The sequence below is a fragment of the Coptis chinensis genome, chromosome 3, assembly GCF_015680905.1.
Source record: "Coptis chinensis isolate HL-2020 chromosome 3, ASM1568090v1, whole genome shotgun sequence".
In the NCBI taxonomy this organism is placed as follows: domain Eukaryota; kingdom Viridiplantae; phylum Streptophyta; class Magnoliopsida; order Ranunculales; family Ranunculaceae; genus Coptis; species Coptis chinensis.
The window spans coordinates 672,212-692,641 of record NC_141458.1 but is presented as its reverse complement, the minus strand read 5'-3'; the positions used below and the strand labels follow the sequence as shown (position 1 = coordinate 692,641).

General features: G+C 36.0%; 3 protein-coding genes and 1 long non-coding RNA gene across 4 annotated transcripts; 3 read left to right on the top strand and 1 right to left on the bottom strand.

Moving 5' to 3' along the window:
* The first annotated feature begins 117 nt into the window (after positions 1-117).
* On the top strand, positions 118-3,748 carry LOC147507029 (zinc transporter 4, chloroplastic-like). The gene is made up of 4 exons (XM_086599748.1): positions 118-328; positions 445-502; positions 604-1,292; positions 3,055-3,748. Exons 1-4 carry the CDS (start codon positions 326-328, stop codon positions 3,508-3,510), a joined length of 1,206 nt encoding a protein of 401 aa, XP_086455874.1. The 5' UTR covers positions 118-325; the 3' UTR covers positions 3,511-3,748.
* Positions 3,749-4,894: 1,146 nt separating this feature from the next.
* On the top strand, positions 4,895-7,799 carry LOC147507028 (EPD1-interacting receptor-like cytoplasmic serine/threonine-protein kinase 5A). The gene is made up of 5 exons (XM_086599747.1): positions 4,895-5,550; positions 5,722-5,857; positions 6,416-6,552; positions 6,819-6,942; positions 7,049-7,799. Exons 1-5 carry the CDS (start codon positions 5,164-5,166, stop codon positions 7,606-7,608), a joined length of 1,344 nt encoding a protein of 447 aa, XP_086455873.1. The 5' UTR covers positions 4,895-5,163; the 3' UTR covers positions 7,609-7,799.
* A 1,567-nt stretch (positions 7,800-9,366) lies between these two features.
* On the bottom strand, positions 9,367-10,907 carry LOC147507027 (uncharacterized). Its single transcript, XR_015216137.1, has 3 exons — positions 10,773-10,907; positions 10,538-10,689; positions 9,367-9,559 (listed from the first exon to the last, which is right to left on the bottom strand). It is a non-coding gene; the product is annotated as an uncharacterized LOC147507027 (long non-coding RNA).
* Positions 10,908-16,685: 5,778 nt separating this feature from the next.
* On the top strand, positions 16,686-20,426 carry LOC147507026 (putative GTP diphosphokinase RSH2, chloroplastic). Its single transcript, XM_086599746.1, has 6 exons — positions 16,686-17,604; positions 17,684-17,869; positions 18,350-18,810; positions 19,117-19,275; positions 19,362-19,716; positions 19,914-20,426. The coding sequence occupies exons 1-6, from the start codon at positions 16,960-16,962 to the stop codon at positions 20,199-20,201; spliced, it is 2,094 nt and encodes a 697-aa protein (XP_086455872.1). The 5' UTR covers positions 16,686-16,959; the 3' UTR covers positions 20,202-20,426.
* The last annotated feature ends 4 nt before the right edge of the window (positions 20,427-20,430 follow it).

Here is a 20,430-nt window from a genome sequence, read left to right as displayed (position 1 = left end):
CAGCTGTGTCAGAAATCTAAAGAACTGACCGTGGTACAAAGTGTGTCGACATAACATATCACATATGATGCTATTAAAAAGTCGTACTTGTATACCCGCCACCTTATTATGTCAAATATGTCGACATCGTTAGCAGGACAAACTTTTTAACTGGTTTTGTTCTTCTACACGTCAACCTTAATATACCCGTTCATTTTTCATCACTCTTTGGGATCTGTACTCATTCCTTCATCTTGCGTTTATCAGAACCTTCTTCAAAGTTTAAAAACTCAACTCTTTTTTAAAGCATTGTTGGCTTCTTTATCTCCAGCACTCAAACTTTGCCATGGTAATGTTTTGCTAGAAATAATGATGTTTTCAGTTTCTTAATTTAACTTAATGGTGTTGATTAAGTATGGTGTTACATTATGGCATTTTTTTACTTAACTGTCATTTATTCTGCAGGATTTTGATTCAATGATCAATATGAAATTCTTAAGAGAAGAAACTGAAAAGTATTCTGGTAATTTCACAACTCAGTTATTTAATTTAGAAGTTTTTTGTTTTTGTTTGATTAGTTTTGAGTTAAGGACACATATATATTTGTTGTTTTTGGGAAAAAAGATGCATTCTTGCAGAGTGTTATGGATTCCCTGGCAACAACTAGTTGCGAAAAGGCTGAAGAAATGTCTCAATGTGGGGATGGATCAAATGCAATGAAGTTAAAGGTAATTGCCATTGCAGCAATCCTGATTGCTGGTGTAGTTGGCATTGCAGTTCCACTAATTGGGAAAAATCGTCGCTACTTAAAAACAGATGGAAATATGTTTTTCACTGCGAAGGCGTTTGCGGCAGGTGTAATTCTAGCTACTGGATTTGTGCACATGCTTCCTGATGCCTCGAACGCACTTACTAACCCTTGTTTGCCTGATACTCCTTGGTTGAAGTTTCCGTTCTCGGGTTTTGTTGCTATGATGGCTTCGCTTTTTACTCTTTTAGCGGATTTCTTAGGAACGCAGTTTTATGAGAGGAAGCAGGAGGAGAGGAAAGTTAGTGAAGCTGAAGAGAGGTTGTTGAGTTCTGATCATGTAGAAGAGGGAGATAAAAAAAGGCAGGTATTTGGGGAAGAAGAAGGAGGCGGAATGCATATAGTTGGAATACATGCGCACGCGGCGCATCATAGGCATAACCATTCCAATGGGAAGCATGGTTGTGATGGGCACTTGTTGAAAAGTCATTCTCATGGATTTGGAAGTGGAGAGGAGGATGAGGATCATCGACCAGGAAGCGTTAGGCATGTTGTTGTTTCTCAGGTAATTGTTCTAAATTTTAATCAACAATATAGTATGAAGTTTACTAGGCATGTAGTATGCTAATAAAGCTGTTAATAGCACGAGTAGTTGGTTACTTGATTGATCAGCATTACATAGTCAGCCACTCAGCCCAATTGTAATGTTGAATAAGTTTCTCATTGTTTGGACCACGCTGTGCCTTGTCCATATGCGTTACTCTGACTCCTAAGATACTACTCCAAGGTCCGGAATTGTTGTACTTATCCACTTTACATAGTTAGATACATTACCAGTTTTGTTGATTCAAAGTCTTCTGTACCTTTCATACCCATTACCTTTCATACCCATCTCACCAATTGGGGCCCCATGCTATGATGCATGGATACTCCTAAAATGCCATTGTACCCGTATCGGTCGGGTACGATACTGATATGGGTACTGGATACTTCTAAGGTATTGGAATCCCTGAAAAAGACTTGATCTGATAGTTCTACTCCTTTGAAATGTAAATTGTTCTTGAGGCTACAAGCTGTATTGACTTTGACACGTGTTATAATAGTTTTTCACATGTTCCTGACTAACTTTACTCAAAGAACTACTAACATAATTTTTAGAATACACATATATTTTAAAATATTCATATTAATTAGCCGTACCCATAGGCCGTACCCGTATCCTAATATTTCAAAAAAGCCGTATTGTACCCAGTACCGGTGTCCCCGGGGTATCCGTATCCGTGCATTAGAGGCCCCATGTCGTTAAGACGATAATCTAAGCTTGCTAAGCTTTGCATCTACTGATCCAAGTTTTATATTTCTTCGTCATGATCTTTGTCGCCTAGTGTTGCTCAGCTCTACTTTGAACTGAAATTTTGGTGCAGCTCAGCAGCTGTAATTGTCAATAAAGGTACAATAGCTAGAAGGAACCCAGGTTGTTGTAGGACCTTTATAGTGAAAAAACTCATGTATGACAGGAGGTGAAGACTTCTCCAGGAGCTGATCTTTAGATGGTTTTCTTTTGTGTCTTTCTTAGTGATCATGTTTGTGCTCTTTGTCGTGACCATCTCCCACCCTTTTATTTTCTGTCCTTGGTTAGGGTAGCAAATGATTTGTACCCAAGGAATCTATCTTTTAGGTCATGTGTGCTGGCTCCATTTCTTGTTGTAAATTTCTAGTTCTCTTCCACTATAACTCTATTTGTTTAAGTGAAAAAGAGGGCAGATCTCCATGAGCCTGTTGTTTACTTTGACTGCCGCATTCTCCTGCCTACACACTTGCACTGCCAATGGGAAATATCTCTGCTATTGCATTAAGATTCAAACTCAACTAGCCTAATTTGTTATAATTCAGTTGACTTAAAAATTTGTTCCAGATTGCAGTTGACTGAGAGAGTTTTCTCCACATCTCTTCTTTTACTTTTGCACTGACCAAGAAAACTTGTTTTTCAAGAAGCTTCTTCAAGACAGCTAATTGTGTTTACTGGCTTTTTTGTGGGGTTTGGTTCTTGGCTGCAAGTCTTATTTTATTTGGAGATGAAACAAATCCATGTTTTGTTGACTACTATCTCACGGATTGTTAATTTATCTCTGAAATAGTGTTGTAATATGTGGAAGGAAATATTCATCTAGAACTTCATGGCTGTATAATAATAGAATAACTTATACTTTATCTCTAAGTCCTTCATGTAAACAAATCATAAAAATAGCGGGTAGTGGTCATTACCATTCATTTGAAAAACTGTATTGTGATTATGACATTTCTCTTCTATTTGGTGTCCCTTTCAGATATTGGAACTTGGGATTGTGTCACATTCCGTGATCATTGGGTTATCGTTAGGAGTGTCCCATAGCCCTTGCACCATAAGGCCTCTCATTGCTGCCTTGTCTTTCCATCAGTTTTTTGAAGGGTTCGCTTTAGGTGGTTGTATCTCTCAGGCCCAATTCAGAACACTTCCTACTGTACTGATGGCTTGTTTCTTTGCCATCACAACACCATTGGGGATAGGCATTGGTACTGCTGTTTCATCATTATACAACCATGATAGTCCCAGGGCTCTAGTTGTAGAAGGCATGTTGGACTCTATTTCAGCAGGTATTTTGGTATATATGGCTTTGGTGGATCTCATTGCTGCTGATTTTTTAAGCAAGAGGATGAGCTGCAATGTGCGTCTCCAAATACTTTCATACTTGGCTCTCTTCTTAGGGGCTGGGTTGATGTCGTCGCTTGCAATATGGGCTTGATAGTTGACTTATGTTATTCATTCTTTTTATTTTGTTATTTTTCTTATATTGAAATTCAAAAATGTAAAAGAAAAATTTAGGAGGAAGGTTGTTGGAAAAGGATGTCCGCTTAGTTTTTCTTCTGTCCTCTTTTTTCTGGTAAACTAGAGAAAAATCAGAAAATTACCTAATCCTGTAATACATCATCATTGTTTTTTTGACCACTGTGAATGTTGATGAAGAAGGTTGTTGTACTAAATTGACACATAACAGTGAACCATTTGATTGGGTCGTGAAAACGAGCATTGAAATGACGAATAACATTAATCTTTTGATATAAAAACATGTCACTAAAGAAATCATAATTGTAGTAAATTCTGTTGTTCTAAACAAGTAAAGCCCTATGGTATCTACATACCTAGAAAATCATTGTTGTACATTGAACACAACCTGTGATCAAATCTTCAAACACGACTAAAACCACTTTCATATACCATATAATCATATATGCTATAGTTGCAACAATAAGTCTATGAAAGTAGGTTCGAGAAACAAATTGAAATGGGAAACCTTGTATGACAATTCTTCCTGATGGGAAGGCAGGTACAAGGTACCTCAAAGGTACGTAATGATGATGAGGTAATTATTATGGCAGTACATGTTGGAATTGGATCATTTGACTATTTACTTTAAGTCTTTAACTGAAAAAAAAAAAAAAAAAAAAAAAAAAAAAAAAATTAACAACTCCCTATATTATTAGACAGTTTGAATTTCCTGATTAAAAATCTGATTCAATTCAATAAAATTGAAATTATACATGTATTATGGTAGTGTATAGTTTTTTGCTGGTTAAAAATCTGATTTAATGAATTCCTATTAAAAATGAGTTAGAATCATCTTTAAAAAAACATAAGCTAATGAGCAAACCATCAATTTTATGCTTGTCCTGATTTATCTAGAAGCACAACGCATCAAATTTCGCGATCACCCTCACCAAAACGAACTCAAAATTTTCTATTTGTCCACGGATTTGGCATTGGTCATATGTAATAAATTAACATCAAAGAATAACTCTAATATATTCTACATCATATGGCACATTGAGTGGGATTTTTCTGTTTTGGCTTCCATTGACTTGCAAGACCAAGCCTTGAAAACTGAACTGAGTTACGTTGCAACATCACATTGTTGACCCAAAATGGGATGTGAACGATAATAAATTCCAAGTAGTTTAAGAAAAAAAACACTTTATAGCAATGTCATGGGAACCTTCTAAATGAGAATGACCAATATAGTGTGTAAGGTAGTAGCCAACTAATAGGACACATTTATAGGATGTCTTTGGTCTGCTTCTCTAAACTTTTACACAATCAATATATTTTAAGAGTTAGACATGATTCTATGCATTGTTTAATACCACGTTAGTATTATTAAGTTGGTAAATGTTTTCAGGTTCACAACCAAACCCTCACTTGGTCTTCAGTTCCGCGTTGTTCAGCTCTGCTTACTTATACAAGAGGAGAGTTGGTCATCAATATCAGCATATCTTCAAACTTCAAAGTCTTCTAACACGATCACCAACTCCCATATATACCACCTTCTTCTTCTTCTTCTTCTGCTCATTGTAACCATTTTTAAGAATCTGAAAGTTTTTAGAGTTGTCCTTGTTACAAGATGACAAAGAAGAGTTTTAATATATCATGGAGATCACTAGTACCTACTTGTTATAAACAAGAAACAAAACCAGGTTCACCAACGTCAGTTTTGAAAACAAACTCATTCCAAAGAACGTCTTTATCTGATATGAGTTATTCTAGTTCACCAATATCTATGGAAGATCTTTCAACTTCTCTTGTTGGATCAAACCTTCATGTTTTCACATTAGAAGAGCTTAAGAAGATTACTCATACCTTCTCTTCCTGTAATTTTCTCGGCGAAGGCGGGTTCGGTCCAGTTCATAAAGGGTTCATTGATGATAAGATTAGGCCTGGATTGACTCCTCAACCTGTTGCTGTTAAGCATTTGGATTTGGAAGGCTTGCAAGGCCATAGAGAGTGGTTGGTGAGCATTCTATTTACCAATACTTTATCCTGTCTCTTTACCAATATTTAAATTACTTCTGTCTGAATGTCTCTCTGTGCTGCTAATTCCCAGCTTATTTTTTTTATAATTACATGAATCTTTACTCTGTTCTACTCATGTACTGAATTGGATTTGTTTTGAATTTTGTAGACTGAACTTGTATTATTGGGACAATTGAGACACCCGCATCTTGTAAAACTCATTGGATATTGCTATGAGGATGAGCATAGACTTCTTGTCTATGAGTACATGCCGCGAGGAAGCTTGGAAAATCATCTCTTTCGAAGTAAGTTCTGAAGATATTAGAGTAAGAATGGATAATGTCCCTCAATTTAAGCATTGCTACATTTCACATTCATGACTTTGAACTTTCTCCTTTACAATGTGGCATTGGCTATAATGTTTTGCTCTAATAGATGTGAGATTTGAAAAAAAAACTGTATTATACCCAAATTAAAGATATTGGTTTGGGTTCAGTTTTATAGACCTGCCACAGTTCCACCCATATGCCATTTGCTGAATTATTTGGCAGGGCCACAATAAAGCTATTTTCAACTCTCTAAAGTAATCAAATAAGTCTGAACAAATTCAAATAAGCTTTGCATAGATATTGCTTTTGAGTATTGGGAGAGATGGTTTAGACTTTACAAGAGCAGGGGAATTTGTTATCTATCCTGTTTTGTGTAGGTGCAAAAGTAGAAGAAATCCATTTCAATAAGTTAGTATGATTTTTTATAAAATCAACCTGGTACAAAATTTATAACAATGAACAAAGTTATTGGACGTGCACATAAGATTAAGTAGAAATTGAATCTGACTGATGTCTAATCTTTTGTGCATTCAGAATATGGTGCTTCCTTGACTTGGTCTGTGAGAATGAAAATTGCGCTTGGAGCAGCCAAGGGCCTAGCTTTCCTCCATGAAGCAGAGAAGCCAGTAATTTATCGGGATTTCAAGGCTTCCAACATCCTGTTAGACTCGGTAAGGTTCTCTTGACCTTGTTCCTGTGTAGCAGCAAATTCATTAAAATTGGCTTAATATGCATCATGCTACTACATCAGTCCACTTTATTCTTCTTGAACAAGTTTAGAAGGTTATACCCTCTTCTTGTTCTAACAACAATTCAAGAATAAGTTCAAGATGGCCAATATAGTGAGACATATGAAGTATATGCTACATACAGTAAGATTGGCAATGAAAAATATTCTGATTATGGTGATTCTAAATTTGCTGAATTGTTTCTCCAGGATTTCACTGCTAAACTATCAGATTTTGGGCTAGCGAAAGATGGCCCTGAAGGTGACCAAACTCATGTTTCAACACGTGTCATGGGCACACAAGGCTATGCTGCACCAGAGTATATAATGACAGGTAATGTAGCTAATACTTGAACATATCTATGTCACCAAACTAAAGTTGAATTCATGTTTACTCTTATTGAGCTTTATCTAACTTGTATATCCAACTTATATTTTAGGTCACTTGACAACAATGAGCGATGTCTATGGTTTTGGGGTAGTTTTTCTTGAATTATTGACTGGAAGACGGTCCATGGACAAGACCCGTCCTAGTAGAGAACAGAATCTAGTGGACTGGGCAAGACCTCAATTGAATGATCATCGGAGACTTGACAGAATTCTGGACCCAAGACTAGAAGGGCAGTACTCCACAACAGGTGCTCAGAAGGCAGCTTCTTTGGCTTACCAATGCTTAAGCCAGCAGTCGAAGTCTAGACCCACAATGAGCACAGTGGTGAAGACCTTGGAGCTCCTCCAAAACTTCAATGATATGCCAGTTGGTACTTTCGTTTACATAGCCCCAGTAGAAAACCTTGAAGAAGCTGAAAAACAAAAACAGGAAACAAAGAAAGGAAATGGACACCATCACCACGACTCCCAGCACCGTAGAGGCCACAGGCATCGTGTGAGAACACCAAGATCTCCATCTCCAACAGTATACTCTAGTCCCTCTCCTAACACAAGTCTTACAAATGGCTTTAGCTCCCCAATGTATAGTTATGAAGCTAAGGTGGTATAGGTTATTTTATATTAAGAATCAAACTGTACATTGATATTTTTACCAGGTTTGCAAAGTCAATATGTTTAGTTACTCGAGTTGTTTAAGATATATAGACTGTTCAGAGATGTAGAGTATAGGAACATACAATTGTAAGACGTTATTTTGTTATTTTGTTAGTATGTGAAGAATTGTAAGTTGTTTGAACAAAATTTTGAACACTTTATGAAAGATGGTTGAGCATTCATGTTTCACATATGCCATCGTACTGCCCCTGCAGGGCTCCTCTCATTTATGTGGTACAAACAGTTAATGGATTGGAAAAAGAACAGCACTTTTGTTGATATATGATCCTTTAAAACGCACTTTGTCTGCAAAAACACTAACTGAACTGACTTACTAAAACTAGGACTAGAAAAATACTGAATATATTGTGATGTAATATATCGATATGTGTAACTAATAACTTTGAAGTCTTCACTCTTCAAGATACGGTATCACAGCTGATGCCAAGACTATTGACGTTTCGTTTGTTCTTTTTTATACAAAAAAGATATTTGAGCCAGCAATTTTTCAGCAGAAGACAGTTTTGTAATGTTAATTATTAGGACAGATGCGATGATGAAAAGTACTCAATCTACAATCAGTTGGTCTGGTCTTAAACTGGTAATGCAAGATCACACAACATGGCCTATGTCACTGTGTTTTAGCGAGAAGTTGTTTACCATCCAGTTCAGAAGGACTCTGCTTTTGGAATTGGCTAGGCCAGGGATACTTTTTTTCCAACTAGGTAGTTGCTATGCAAGCCCATGGAAGACTTAATTGAGTACTTCTAGAAGTGGTGATGTATAGATGTCTAAACAGCCAAACAGGCTGCCCTTGCCAATTGTCTTGCATTTGGTCTTATTAGTAATAATATATTCGTTTTCTTTCAAATTAGGAAAATGGAAAGCATATAAATATGTATAAAATGCTTTTGATTTTGAAGTTTTATCTGCTTTTGCTTGTCTACTAACAGCTTGTTTTGACTAATTATCCCATTTACTTTTAGCAACTGCTTATATAAAACAACAAATACCGTGTTTAAGCATTGCGTGATAGGAGCACAAGTGAAGTGACATACCATGAACTTAAAATTGTTCAAATTTGCAATTCAATTAAAAAACATACTGAATTGCTATGAACGAGAGTCACTTTTTAAATATTGATATAAATAGTTATGTCACTTAATAATAAGTTAAATAAAACTATATATTTAAGTTTGTAAGTTTTATTTTTATATTATTTATAATATTAAATACTATGAAAACTATATATTATACTAATACTAGGGTTTGCCCGTGCCGTACGGCACAGATACGGGCGCCTTTGGCGCAAAGGTGTCTTTTTAAGCAACTAAACATATCAACACCAAGCTAAAGTCAACGTTCAAAAACAATGGAAATTATTTTTAGCTCGGTTAGATCACGAAGAAAAAATCATATAGAATTTGACGTTGATAAAAAAATATAAGAGGAGCTAAAACTAAATAAGGCTAAATGTATGTTTTTGGTTTTTGTATTTGGGCATAGCCTACCTGTTTTTCTTGAATATTGACTCCTGTCGTAAACATGCAGAACTCCAAAAATATGCACAAGAAAAAGAAAAATGAAATAGAGACATTAAAAAACACAAAAAGAGACCATGAAGGTCTCATTCATAATATGTGTGTTGCCATGAAAAGAGTTAAATAGTAGCAGGCAAAGTTAAGCCACAATTAATGAAAAAGAAAATTGCAGCAACATTTTTTTCTAAAAAACAAAACATTCTTGTCACATATATAGAAAATTCGATGTACCAAACTTTCAAACAATAGTACATTATTCGACACAGAAAATAACAACATTGATTTACAATGAAACAAATGGAAAGATCTTCATCACAATTGAGATTGTCCCAAAGACATTTTCCATTTTCCAAGCGGCTCTATTCCCTGCAAAGATTAAGAAGCTTGATAAGTGTTTAGAACTTGGTGACCATCAGCTAATGGAAAAGTATAGCTCTCAAAAGGGGCTACCTATAGAATATTGGTCATACATACGAGAATTAATAAATTATGTTCATCTAACAAATTACTCCTCTTGATTTGCGATTTAGAACCATTTGTTTCAGCTTTGAGTGTGTCATACTATATAAATAAGCGACGCTTATAATATGAAACAAAGAAATAAATACCGAGTAAACCTTGCGCCCACCAACGGGTAGTTCATTATCTTTTACACATACTGCTTTAAATCCCATGTGATGCAAGACTTCTTCATAACTTCAAAATGATGGAACGTGTTAGTAAAAGCTACTAAGATCCCTCAACTTATAACAAAGACTTGACTGTAGAGAGTTTCTCATGCAAAGAACCAACAATCACATACACATGCTAACATTAACCTTACATTAACCTTAATGTTAACCTTACATGTTAACATAAACCTAACGTTGACAGTCGAAAAACAATTGGAACAGAACAATATAATGTATTTATTTCTAGCTAGGCAATCAAGTGCAACTTTTCACTTGATAGAAATTATATTATATCGAAGAGGAGATTGAATACTCGCTCATTCTTATGCATTTATGAAAATAGCCACGTGTTTCACAAATTATACAGCGTTATCACAAGTAGGATTTGAGAGAAAGAACACATGGTTCTCACCTTTTGCTTCCATATATTCCACCCACTCTTTCCCAAGTTCTCATGATAAAACTTTCCCTTAGGCATCAAAACATCTTTATCAGGTTATAGGATTGTTAGTTATAGGTGTCATAGAGATTCAATATTGACGACACCATCTTATGCAGTCATAATGATGCTGGAAGACCTTCAGGGGCAAGTACATTTCATTCTGCTGGATTTTTTTTCCGTCATCACACTATTAATTATTGGCACAGAAGATATAAGGAGTAGTTTATTCACCTTGATGATGATGAGATCAAATAGTATCTTGGCTGCAACCGAGGAGCTATAACAGCAAAGAAAACTCCAAGAGGAGACTTTGCTGATGGAAACTCATCTATGACCTCAAGGAGACTTTTCTGACTTGCAACTATCCAATGTACATATTCATCCTGCTCAAAGAACGGTAAGTTAGCTTCAATGTGTAAAAAGTAAACTATCTCACAAATTGGTTGTCAAGTATCAAAATGCAAACCTTCCCAGCAGGAGATGCAAGATTTCTTAATCGATAAGCTTCACTTGAATCGGATGCATGGGCAGCTAGAGCCAAGAGAGCGGACTGAACAAAAAAAGATTGTTATTACAAGTAAATAATCTCTACAATAAAACTTTTAGAAATAAATATGAAAAAGGTAGCATGAAAACGAAAACTGAAAGAAAAATAACCTTTGTAGGAGAATTGAAAAGATCAAAGATATCAAATATATCGGATCAGTGATGTTCTCAAAGTGCAAGGAGATGGGAAGGGAGGAGCCAAGGAGCTTCCAGCATGTGGTGTTCCATATTCATTACCAACATGGATTGAAAAGTAAGTATCTGGCGAGTAGCCTAGCAAACTTTTTGGCTCCTCCACATACTCAATACTATTTTCAGCATAAACACCAACATGGTCTCCTATTTCATACCTGAGAATATAGGGTGAAAACATTATCCAATTCAGCACTCTTACTATCATCTTTGTCTTTCCTGAAATGGGGACTTATAAAAACCAAAGCAAATAAACCATGCAACTGCCCAATGAACACAGAGGGAACTATTCCTTCGCCTTTTAATAAAGAACACAGAGGAAATATATTGCACAAAGCAATATACGGCAAAAGCAAATAAACCATGCAACTGCCAAAAGTGTTACTTGTCATCCGCCAAAATGATGAACCCAACCAACTTTTAAAAATAATATGGCAACAACCCCATTTGCTCAAACACTTTGCAAGTCCATTTCACCCTAAAACAATCGAAACCCTACTCTCCTACTCAAACTACATAACTCCAAATCTTTCCCCATTAATAAAAACCAAACAAAGTTTAACAAATGCATGTATTAAAGTACTCCAAGTTTACAAAATACCAAAAAATCCAAAGGAACTAACACTTTACATTATGTCGCTGTATTTAGATACAATCAACTTGCAATATAGTAGCCGAATTTTGTCTGACCTTGTAGTGCTGCCGAATTTGCTGAATATCCTTCTTGTGCAGTGCTGAATATCCTTGTAATCTTTGCTTTCAATCTCAGTCAAAGCATGCTTGACTTTGAGAAAAAACGATTACCGCCCATTCAAGAGACATCACAACAATCAAACACTTGAACCACATCCTAATAATATATAGTAGCCGAACCACCGGAAAATAATTCTATGTGACTATAGCATTTTTTTTGTCAGCCCACTGAAACAAAAAAATTATAAAATTCTGTTTACGATCCAAAGAATTGTTATAAAGTAAAAACTATAAATACTGTACAGTAAAATACAAACCATAAAGCGATATATTGTGTTTGCAGGTGAACCAAGTGAAATTAGAAAATGGTCTTCATAACAATGTAAAGTCTGTTATCTTTTGTTCACTGCCTACGTGTATTCTAAATGGTCAGTATATTCTTAACTGCAAACCTTGGCCACCATTTGTATGCTGAGAAATAATCCTGAAAAGATGTTGGCTCTGTTTTCAAAAATATTCCGAGTTTTTTTAAGACAAAGACCTTGCAAATAAAACAAGTTTTGAGGGGGGCAAACGGAATGCTGCTATAAAGAAGATATCATAAACGGAATGTCATAATCTAGCAGTCCCATATAGACATTCATCATATAGTTAGTAAAATGTTTTGTAATTGTAAAAACAAAGTAAAAAGGACATAAATCAAATGTCATAATCCAAATAGATTCCCAGAGACATTGGATACTTATGGAAAATAAAATAATAAAGGTTTTCCTAAAACAGATTTTGGTATTAAACAAGTTTTTGTAAGCAAAAAAAAAGTAGCAAAATGAAAACAACATAAAAAATAATTGCCATAATCCAGCGTTCCCAAAGACATTTATCACTTTAAAAACTCGAAAAAAAAATGAAAGGTTTTACTGTTATCTAGAACGTTCGCTTTCAACATAGAACGTTCTTATGTTATCTACTATAGAAACTACAAATACACGTTGCCTAAAGCCCTCAACATAGAACGTTCTTATGTTATTTACTATAGAAACTACAAATACACGTTGCCTAGGGAATAAGGCATTATATAAAAGAGGAAAAGGGTCCATCGGTAGAGAGAAAGGAGAAAAGGGGTCGTTGCCGATTATGAAAAGGGAAGTTATAGGAGCATGTTGCCGATTATGAAAAGGGAAGTTATAGGAGCATGACTGATAATCCTAACCGCGAAAAACCAGAGAACCATCTATACTTTTATATGGAGCATACAGGTCTTACGCGAATATATGGAGCATCTTCAGAGTCAATTGCAAGAGGAGGAATAGAGTAAAACATCGTTGTCGGGTAGGTCTTTTTCCACTTATATGGAGCATATAGGCCTTTACGCGAATATATGGAGCATTTTCGAGTCAATTGCAAGAGGAGGAATAGAGTAAACATCGATTAATGGGATAGGTCTTTTCCATCATTTGCAATCCAGAAGTGATGGACTGACCCTGGACTGTGATAAAAACCCAAAAAATTTATAGGAGACAATGGGATTCCATCAAGATTATCAGGGAGATTTGCACACACAGCTTTGTTAAGTAAAGCCTAAACAAAGCTTTTGTGGCTATAAATATAAAAGAGCTAGCAGCAGTAGGATTTTTAATTACTAATAAAAGAGTATATCCAAACTTTTACCCTCTAAGTTGAGATAATAGACTCATAGGACGGTCTAGCTTGAGTAAGAGGCATTTTTGCTTCCAAGGCAAATTTCATAGGGTATTAACTGCAAATAAATGTGAGCACATAAAAAAATAAAAGCCCAAATTTTTCGGTGCCAAAACAGAATGCATATCTAAAATGGTACCCTTGCGCTTGCAAAGGTTAGCTATCGTAGTAATGACGCTCAAAGTTACCACACATACACACCACAGACACACATATATAATATACACTCAGGGAATTTTGACTTCTATATGCTACATGGAGAACGCAAGATTTGATAAGCTATAATCCATTTGAGAAGACAATCTATAGATAGATTTAACTGATAAGACACCATTGTCACCGTATCCTTAAACTCATAGATCAACCTCTACGATGAAACCCAGGAACAATGTTCTAACAATTTTGAAATACTTCAAACCTACACGGAAGGCAAACTGCCATGCAACAATCACACAATGGAGCTTGGGGAGAGAAAAACCCTAGCTATAAGCCTATAATCCTTTCGGAACATAACTCTATGCTTCTCACGAGCTTGGTTTGTACCAAACCAAAATTAATCATAAATATGATAACAATCCTAAAGACATAACGCCTAAAGCATAAAAAAAAAGATTCGTATTAACAATTTACAGAAAGTCTACCTTGAGTCCTTAAACGTAATACGTACATAGATCAGTAAGAACATATTAAGTTCGCGAGTCTTTCACCAATGTATGGAACATACTTTGAAAAAAAATTTGGGAACAACGTTTATACTACAATATACAATATCAATCAAATTCATATATATCAGACAATGCAACAAAATCATCCTTAACAGAAATATAAGATTGGTTGGACATTAAACTATTATGCTTCTAACAATAACATTTGCATAGGCAAGTGTTATAAACGTGAAACTCATTACCATCAAATCAAGTAAATACTAATCCACATAAAATAAAAAACATACACGAAATCGATTCCTCGCAGACACCGCCTTTCCAAACTCCTTAGTATTATAAGCGTAAGTACTACTTTCGAACCCATATCATAAAACACGACAATATAGATCAAGAAGAACATATTGAACTTCCTAAATTAAGCAAAAGTATATTGAAATAAGAGTTATGTTTATGTGGATATACCAAACGTAGTTGTAGTGTAGTCGAAAAGGTCGAATTTTTTTTCTTACCTTTAGTGTTTGAAATGTCGTTGTTGCTTTCAATCTCAGTAATCTCACCATTTGGAGTGTTCCACAAATACAAAAACAGAATTGGAGGTGATGAGGGGTTTGTTTGGAGAAAAGAAAAGGGGAGGCGTGAGTTTGTTTGGAGAAAATCGCTGATACTATGGGCGGTCTCAAGCAAGTAAAGAGACATACCACTTAATAGCCTTAGATCCCGCCATGTCATAAGCAGGGTGAAACTGTGAGAAGGTGTTTGCGACCGTAGGATGGATGGAGACCCTTCCCTAATTTGTTATATAGAAATAAAATTTAGTAATATATAAACAAACGTTTTGAGTTTTTATATTATTTATTTTGATATTTTTTATATTAAAAGTACGATAACTGTTCAAGTCCGGTTCTAATTCTAATCTATATAGTCCGATTTTTTTAGTACCCATTTTTAAATGGTTCTTAAAATTAGAAACTGAAACCATAATTTTTTCTACGGTTCTAGTTCCGGTTAAACGGATACCCATCGACACCCTTGGTGAATTGTTCCCTAGGTATTCAACAAGCTAGCAGAATGTTTAGTACTCAAAAAGATAGAACAACCATGATACATACAGTACAGACTAATAGACCTCACATTATTTCGTTAGACCTACTAGTATGAACTCAAATTGAAATAGTACACTATTCAAAGTTTCCAGCCCTCAATTAATGTATTATTGAGTGAACATTCCACGTAATAAGAACTAAGATCTAAGTAGTAGTCTACCAGATTCAGGTACCAAGTCCAACTAGTTTGGAAAGTTGTGAGAAAATCAATTTCGCACATTTTTAGTAGACATTTTTTTTGAAGTAGTGTACTAGAATTGCTATACATGTCCAAAGAAGCCTTCAAATTGAGAGTGATGGTCACATGCCAGCCAGCAATACCAAACCAAACACAAGAAAAAGACTGCAAAACATAACACTAATCACATGTCGATTCATCTCCACCGCCCAATACTCCACGTGTACAAATTCTAAAAAAAGTCATTCGTCAGTTTGACACGTACACGCACACACATTACACGCATACGCAACAGTTCCGTATCAATGTTTCTCACATTTCTGTCGACAGTATCTGTCAGAGTAAGTCTAATCGAGAGCTGATAAATTGGACTGCTAAAAGTGAAATATGTCTTTTAATTTGCCCGGCCAAAATTTGGCTCCCAAAATCCAAAAACCAATCCAATTGAGTTTTATGTTTTGAAGTGTTAAATGATATGGACGATATAGTTTCTGCCGTCCGTTCATTATTTTTTGAAATTTTTTTAGACGGACGACACAATTTTTGTCGTCCATCAAAATTTAACACACGGACGGTAGAAACTATGCCATCCGTTTCTCAAACTTATTATATCACCGCTAGCAAAATAGGTCTTAAGAAAGATCTTTTTGAGTGCTATAAAAAAAAAACCAAAATTTTGAACAAAAAAAAACCAAGCAACTTTAAGAGTAACATCAAATTTTCGACATCAAACTACGCGATTTTGGATAGCCCACGCTGTTTTTCCAAAACCGCGCTTTACTAAAAGCCCAACTGACAGGCCCAAGCTTACGCGGTTTTCTCATGTATCGCACATAAATTTTTTTTTTTTCGATCTCATGGTTTTGTGCACAAAACCGCCATATATATAAGCCCAATTAGAGCCCAAGCCCCACGTGGTGTTGGCAAAACCGCGTAAATGTAATTTATACAACACTAAACTCGGACCAAATATTGGCGATTTGGTGTTTGGTTTTGGTGTTTGTTTTGTGTTTTCATCAATATGTGACTCTCCCTTATTGTTGGAAAAAACACCAAATTATTAGTGTTTGATGCTAGGTTGATATCACTCCTAAAGATGCTCTAACTTTAGCTGGGTTTTTGACTTCTTCCAAATTTAAGACCTTTTTAGCAGCAATATTAGAATGACATTTTTGTGGTTGGGTGCTATATTTGTTTTTAGCAGCCCATATAGCTCCCATTGGATTTGCATTCATTACTATTTCACCAAGGACATTTATGTCATTGTCATAGTTTATTTTCCTTTGCCGTTACGTGTCAGCTTCGTCCTCATTTCTCTCTTTTGTTTCTTCTTCCTTTTTTCTCTCTTCAAAAACCAAATCCATTTTCCCCCAAATTTCAATTTCACTAAATTTAGAATTAGGGTTTCAAAATTCACCTAAATTCTAATCAAATTAGGACTCGTATGTCTCAATAAAGTATATATATAGTCCAATTCTGTATAAATTTGTACATATTTACACCTAAAATTTGTATATCTACTTGTAATTACTCATATAATTACGTGTAAGAAGAAAAGATTAGATCTTTTTCAAAATTATGGCGGTTCCAACAGTTGCACTTTACGCAAATCCACCAAGTAGTGTTTATTCAATCAATACATCATCAGATTATGATATAAACTCACGGGCCAATTCATCTACTAGCACGAATTCGTGTTCCTCGAATCAGAAAGCGGTAATTGGTGGGCTTTCGTGTTTGTTTTCATCGTCGTCGGTGAGGCATGCGTCGAATGAGGAAAGAGGGGAGGAATTGACTAGTTCTTATTGTTATTCATCTTATAGTTCATTGAGTTCTTCGCTTAAATGTCGAGATCAGAGTCCTGTGTCTGTGTTTCAAGGGCCTGTTTCTTGTAATAGTGTTGGGTCTTCTTCTAGAAGGAATGGGGATTTGCATCTTTCGACGTTGCTTTTGAATTCGAGAGATGGATTGTTTAATGGGTTTATTAGGAATGCTTTGGGGTCTTGTATTGATCATGAATCATCGAGTGTTCCTGTACAAAGAGATGAGATTGATACAGATTTTAATGAACTTACTTTTAATATGGAGGGTCATTTTATGGAAATGAGTTGTGAGCCGTATGCTAAAGAGTTGTTGTTGGGAGCTCAATTGAGACACAAGGTGTTTTATGAGGAACTTGTTGTTAAGGCTTTTTATGAAGCTGAGAAAGCGCATAGGGGGCAGGTAATTTTGGTTTGGATCTGTTTGTATTGGTGTTCTGTTAGTTTGATTATTTAATTGATAGATTTTGTTTCGTTTGCAGATGAGAGCTAGTGGGGATCCGTATTTGCTACATTGTGTTCAAACTGCAATATTGCTAGCTACTATAGGTGCTAATTCCACTGTGGTTGCGGCAGGGCTTCTGCATGACACACTAGATGATTCTCATATTAGTTATGATTATATTCATCGAACGTTTGGAGCTGGAGTCGCTGATTTGGTTGAAGGGGTAAGTAGTATTTTGGTTGCCAACACAATTTGTTACTGTTTAAGTATTTATTTGATGTTTCATATAATTGAAGTCAACAATTTACGCAATTAGGATATGTTTATTTGTTCTGTGTGTTATATCAAGGCATCAACTACTTGACTTGTTTGAAACGTAGAATGAATTGTAAGATCTGCTGTAGGATTGCGTGATTACATGTTAGGAATGAATATCAATACTTCTGTAATGCTTGCAAGTTGTGTAGTATGTCTTTGTGAGTTGAGATATATGGTGCTATAACGAAACCTCAACCTATCGTTGATCATTTTGTGAGGCACATTTTTAACTTGTTGATTTGTTGTCAGTCTCTTTTTTAGACCTTCTAGAAATGCACAGAGAAGAAAATCATGTTTGAATTTTTCTTGATCTTATTTTTCTGAGTTACTGTTCTGTTTTTTATTTGAAAGATTGAGATTCAGTATTTGTCTTGCATTTGTGTAGGTATCGAAACTAAGCCATCTGAGTAAGCTTGCTCGAGAAAACAACACTGCAAACAAAACTGTTGAGGCAGATCGATTGCATACGATGTTTCTTGCAATGGCGGATGCCAGGGCAGTTCTCATAAAACTGGCAGACCGATTGCATAATATGATGACTCTTGGTGCTTTGCCTATGTTGAAGCAACAAAGATTTGCGAAAGAAACTTTGGAGATATTTGTTCCTTTGGCCAATCGTCTTGGGATCTCAAATTGGAAGGAGCAGCTGGAAAACTTGTGCTTCAAGCATTTGAATCCCGAACAGCACAAAGAAATGTCTTCCAAGCTTGTGAAGTCATTCAATGACGCTTTGATTGCGTTGGAGATTGAGAAATTGGAGCAAGCTCTCAATGGTGGTGGAGTTTCTTATCACATCCTCACTGGGCGGCATAAGAGCTTGTATAGCATTTACTGCAAGATGATAAAGTATGCTCTCTCTCTCTCTCTCTCACACACACACACACACTCACACTCACACTCACGGATTGAACAGGATATTTGTGTCGCCTGTTAATATCTACAGTTGACTTAGCCACCCTTTCTTGGTAGGCGTCTTTTTGACCACTAATTATTTTTTACCTTTCTTGGGGCCGCGACGCTCTCACCCAAAGGGAACATGATTTAACAGGATGCATATAATTTTGTATCATACATTTATTAGTTTTCAAGTATAAAACACAAAATTTCATCATTATATGGTATATGTTTAACTCGAAGATAACATCATTTCAGAAAGAAGCTATCGATGGATGAGATCCACGACATTCATGGGCTACGGCTGATTGTAGAAAATGAGGAAGACTGTTACATGGCCCTTAAAATTGTTCATCAGCTATGGCCTGAAGTACCCGGAAAGCTCAAGGACTATATAACTTGTCCTAAGTTCAATGGGTATGTCATCTGTAACCTCGTAACTGGTGCTAACATCATGGTAGTCACCCTATATCAGAACCTAACTATCGATTTTTCATCTGCAGATATCAATCTCTTCACACTGTTGTATTGGGCGAAGACATGTCCCCATTTGAAGTCCAGATCCGAACCAAGGATATGCATTTACAAGCAGAGTTTGGATTTGCTGCTCATTGGAGGTACAAGGAAGGTGATTGCAAATACTCCTCGTATGTGCTTCAGATGGTGGAGTGGGCTCGATGGGTTGTCACCTGGCAGTGCGAGTCTATGAGTAAAGATTGTCTAGCTTCCCTTGGCAGTACTGATTCCATCAGGCCGCCATGCCCATTCCCTTGGCATTCAGATGGTTGTCCACATTCATACGTTCCCCACTCTTGTCAAGATGGACCTGTTTTCATTGTCATGATAGAGAATGAGAAGGTGGGGTTATCTTTGAATTTTGGTTTGTATTTGTTCCTGCTTTGTCATTGGTTACTAGTTTTTCTTTATAATGGTCTCCTTTTTTTTTTGTCCTGTATCCCACAAAAATATCTATTTACCGTCCAGTGCTGGCCGCCTTTTAGGAAACAGTTCATTACTTTTGGAAGTTGACTGAGTGAGCAATTTTCATTTTGCAGATGTCTGTGCAAGAGTTTCCCCCAAATTCAACAGTGATGGATCTGCTTGAAAGAGTTGGGCGTGGAAGCTCAAGATGGTCTCCGTACAGGTTCCCCGTGAAGGAAGAGTTACGTCCTACACTGAACCATGAAGCTGTGAATGATCCCACTCAGAAGCTAAAGATGGGGGACGTTGTTCATCTGACTCCGGTAATACCCGACGAGTCTCTGACACAGTATAGGGAGGAGATTCAGCGCATGTATGACCGTGGTCAGAGAGCCACTTCCATAGGTGGCCGAAGACGCTGACCCCAAAAATATATTAATAAGTTCATAAATCTCAACTCATCCATCCATGTTAATTGGTTAATCATTTTCTTGTATACTAATATACAAGAACATTTGTACAGAACAAACATTATGTGACTAACTGATTCCACAAGGGCCACAGGATTTGTGTTGAATCTTTTCAATGTATTCTTCTTGTATTGATTTCTACTCTATATATATATAAGACTGAAGACTATTCTTTCACTTT